Raw genomic sequence first — 3607 nt, forward strand, 5'->3', positions numbered from 1 at the left:
TTGGGTTTCCGTGAAGCGCGAGCATCTTATGCGACACATGCGTCCCATCGCCCGCCCTTGTCCGCATTGTTCGGGCAACAACATGCAACACCTATGCGGTGTCACGTAGGCTCTCGTGCGGCTCGGTCCACCGTGAACGGGCCGTTATAGCGGAGACAAAGACACGTCCGAGCTTGTGCAGTTGGAGAAAAAATCACGGAAAATCCCCCCGTCGCCCCCCAAAATCACGGAACCGGTGTCCGATCGCCGTGGTGCGGCGGCGTGTCCCCGTACACGTCCTTGTTGTCGGTTAACGGGGCGCACTGAGGCGTCATCCGCTTTTCTTTTTGCCGCCTGTTGCAGAACCAAACCCGCACGACCTCCTTGTCCAGCTGCAGACTGTCCGCCAGCGCGTTAATCTCTGCCGCACCGGGTTTAGGACACTTTAGGAAATGGCTTTCCAGTGCGCCCTTGACACCCACTTCAATGGAGGTGCGCTTTTTCCTCTTCCTGCCCTGCGCGGCGATTTTGTCCAGGCTCGTGGGGCTGCCCGAAGTTGAGTCGGCCTCCTCGAGCCACTTGTTCAGCAAAGGCTTGAGCTTGCACATGTTTTTGAAGCTAAGCTGCAGTGCCTCGAATCTACAAATCGTGGTCTGCGAGAACACGTTCCCGTAAAGCGTGCCGAGCGCCAAGCCCACGTCGGCCTGCGTGAAACCGAGCTTGATGCGCCGCTGCTTGAACTGCTTAGCGAAGTGCTCCAGATCGTCGGATGTGGGCACATCGTCGTCCGAGTGCTCGTGTTGGCCCGGGCGGAGGTTCTGCGCGTGGCCGTGCTCGCTGATCCGCGGGCTCGGTTCGTCCTCATGCGCCTCGCTCAGGACATTTGGATGGTGGTGCATGCCCTGCTCGCCTCCGTATCCCGGCTGCGAGTAGATCATGCTCGGTCCGTTTGAACTCGTCATGCTGGCCATGTGCGCCGTTGTGCTCGCCCTCCAGTGTTGGTCCTGGTGATGCGCGCTCTCGTGTACTAAATGAGCCGCTCGCGACTGTTGTTGCTGCTGCTGTGGCTGCAGACTCGGTGAGTGCTGGAGCTCGTCGGCGTCGCCGTGCAGCGCAGGCTTGATGTCCTGCTCAGACCACGGAGAGCCGTCGCCTTGCGAGAGCGCCGCGAGCCACTGGTGCGCGTGGCCGAGTGGGTTGGCGGCACTCTGGAGCGTCGTGTAGTCGCTGTGCAGCAGGCTTGGCGCGTCCCTGTAAGCTGGCGTCTGCTGCATGCTTCCCGCTTCGGACGCGCTCGACGTCAGGAGGCGGTAGTGGTTGGACGCCGCGGTCGCCATAGCCTCCAGCAGGGCACAGAAAGAGAGAGAGTGAGAGAGACAGAGAGGGAGAGACGAGGGGGGCTTTGCTCGCGTCGACGCGTTACACGCTTACTTTTTTGTGCCACAGGCGGCTCCCCAGCGCCAGTGAAGGCGCGCGCCTTGCGTTTCTGCCTCGATCTGCTCGTGATTGGACAGAAAGTCTTGACAGACGCGGTTGCCCCTGACAGCGACGCGTTCATTGGTCACGGGAGATGCTAGAACCACTTGCGCTCCTGGTGAACGGTGCTTGAAGTTTTGAGCGAGGCTGCGCGCCAACACAGAGAGGACCTGAAGTGACGGAAAAGAGACTTTGAACCATATAAAATCAGCAACATGCAACTTCTAATACTAGTGAGGTTTGAAAGTGAAATCAATTGAACTGTCAGTTTAGATGATTTGAACACTTGGTTCAGAGTTTTACAGCGTTTGTTAGGTTTCTTGAGATGATTACTCAGGCAAGGCTGCAACTGACTACTCAGGAAACACTGACTATTGAATGAAACCTATGGCAAATAATGATCGAGCCTGCATTTAACATTTCATACTCTTTGGTTGGTTTGCCCTGTTAAATTTTCAGCTAATGTGTTACTGAAGGGTACAAATGCATATTATTATTATTATTATTATTATTATTATTATTATTATTATTATTATTATTATTAACACATCCCATTTTCCCTATGGTACCTTGTCCCGGTCAGGCTGCACTATGGAACATATTTCTCGGGCCTCTGCGTGTTGCTATGGGGAGATGTAAATGAAAACATCGCCGCCCACGTCACATCTGCTGGAGACGCTTCTCTGAGCGCATTTTAAACGACACAAAGGCTGAAAAAAAAGCAGAGGGCAGCTCCAGCCGCGGGGCCGAGGAGAGGTGAATGTGCCCCTGTCCAAAAGTGTAGGCTTCGCTCTTTTGTCATCATTCAGGACGCACAACCTTTGCATGCTCAGGAAGCTTCAGAGCCACTTTATTCCTGTAAAATGTAAATCTTTCTCTGCATCCTCGGCGTTTTAATCTCACAGGAACGTGTTATTGACTCACTGTTTTTTTTTTTTTTTTTAGATTCTTGTACAAGATCTACTTACATCTAAAATTCTCCTTTAAATTCAACACATGTTGTCCAAAAATATTTTTTTTTTTATCCTGTAATCTACTTGTAGCATTTGATTTAATGACAATAACATTGAAATCAGTGTTTAGAGTTCTACATATTATCAATTCAGAACAAACTGAAATAAATAAATAAATAATGTCACGCTGGCACACATTTTGCTAGAAGATCCGAAAAAATAAACAAAAAAAAAAGAGAAAAGAATAAAAATAAAAATACATTCCCATAATAAATCTCGCATTATCGCCTTGTGAATAGAAAAAAATGTTTTTACAATGTTATAATCACCACAGTTCACCATTTCTACTCCTCCTCCTTCTATTTAAATACCAGAGCCTTTAAAACTGCTTTTAACTTTATTTATTTATTTTTTTAAATAAATAAAAAAAAATTCTCATGACCCCATAGCCTATATTCTTCCAGGCTAAGTTGATATTGTATATGATACTGTTTATACTGCATGAAAGACGTCACATGAGCGCTAATAATATAAAAATGAAGAGCATGATGGACAATGCGCATGAACCGCTCAAGCAGAAGGAACATTTGCGGTAATCGGGATGTAATTGTGATAATTACAAGCCGTCGACTCGAAGACAGTCGTGTCAGTCGAGACAAAGAACACATTACTTTAATACAGTAATATGCAAACTGTGGATGGTTCAATTACATGACTTAATAACATATAAATGATGCGCAACCCGTTATTAGGAGTCGCAGTCCTAACCAGGCTACTTTATAAATCCGTATCGTGCTCTGATCTGCTCTGTTTTTCACCCCCTCCTTTAAGTTATCCTACAAATTAGTAGTTGAGTGTCTGAGCGTTAAATTAACAGTAATTATATCGACCCCATGCCGCAACGATTCAATATCTCATGGTCTAATTGGCTAAAAGTCGTTTGTTAGCTGCCCAAAGCCCCTAAAAGCCTAATAGAATGTTTTGAAACATGGACATGCACCCATATGGAGATGTTAATGACTTATGTGTATGCAGATGTGGAAGTTTCTGCGTTCAGCTGGCTGAAGATAAATCACTGGAAACTCACAATGATGCATTTGGAAATGTTTATATTCAGGCCACGAATTGAGGTGTTCGGTGTCAAGGTGTCAAAAAACAAAACAAAACAAAATCGTGTCAAAGGAAAAATCAAATTCAAT

At 47.3% G+C, this 3607-nt stretch overlaps 1 protein-coding gene across 1 annotated transcript; it reads right to left on the reverse strand.

Annotated features, from left to right (window-relative positions):
* Positions 1 to 224: 224 nt before the first annotated feature.
* pou3f2a (POU class 3 homeobox 2a) lies at positions 225 to 1316 on the reverse strand. Its single transcript, XM_060889868.1, has one exon. The coding sequence runs from the start codon at positions 1314 to 1316 to the stop codon at positions 225 to 227; it is 1092 nt and encodes a 363-aa protein (XP_060745851.1).
* Positions 1317 to 3607: the final 2291 nt, after the last annotated feature.

The sequence above is a fragment of the Tachysurus vachellii genome, chromosome 16, assembly GCF_030014155.1.
Source record: "Tachysurus vachellii isolate PV-2020 chromosome 16, HZAU_Pvac_v1, whole genome shotgun sequence".
In the NCBI taxonomy this organism is placed as follows: domain Eukaryota; kingdom Metazoa; phylum Chordata; class Actinopteri; order Siluriformes; family Bagridae; genus Tachysurus; species Tachysurus vachellii.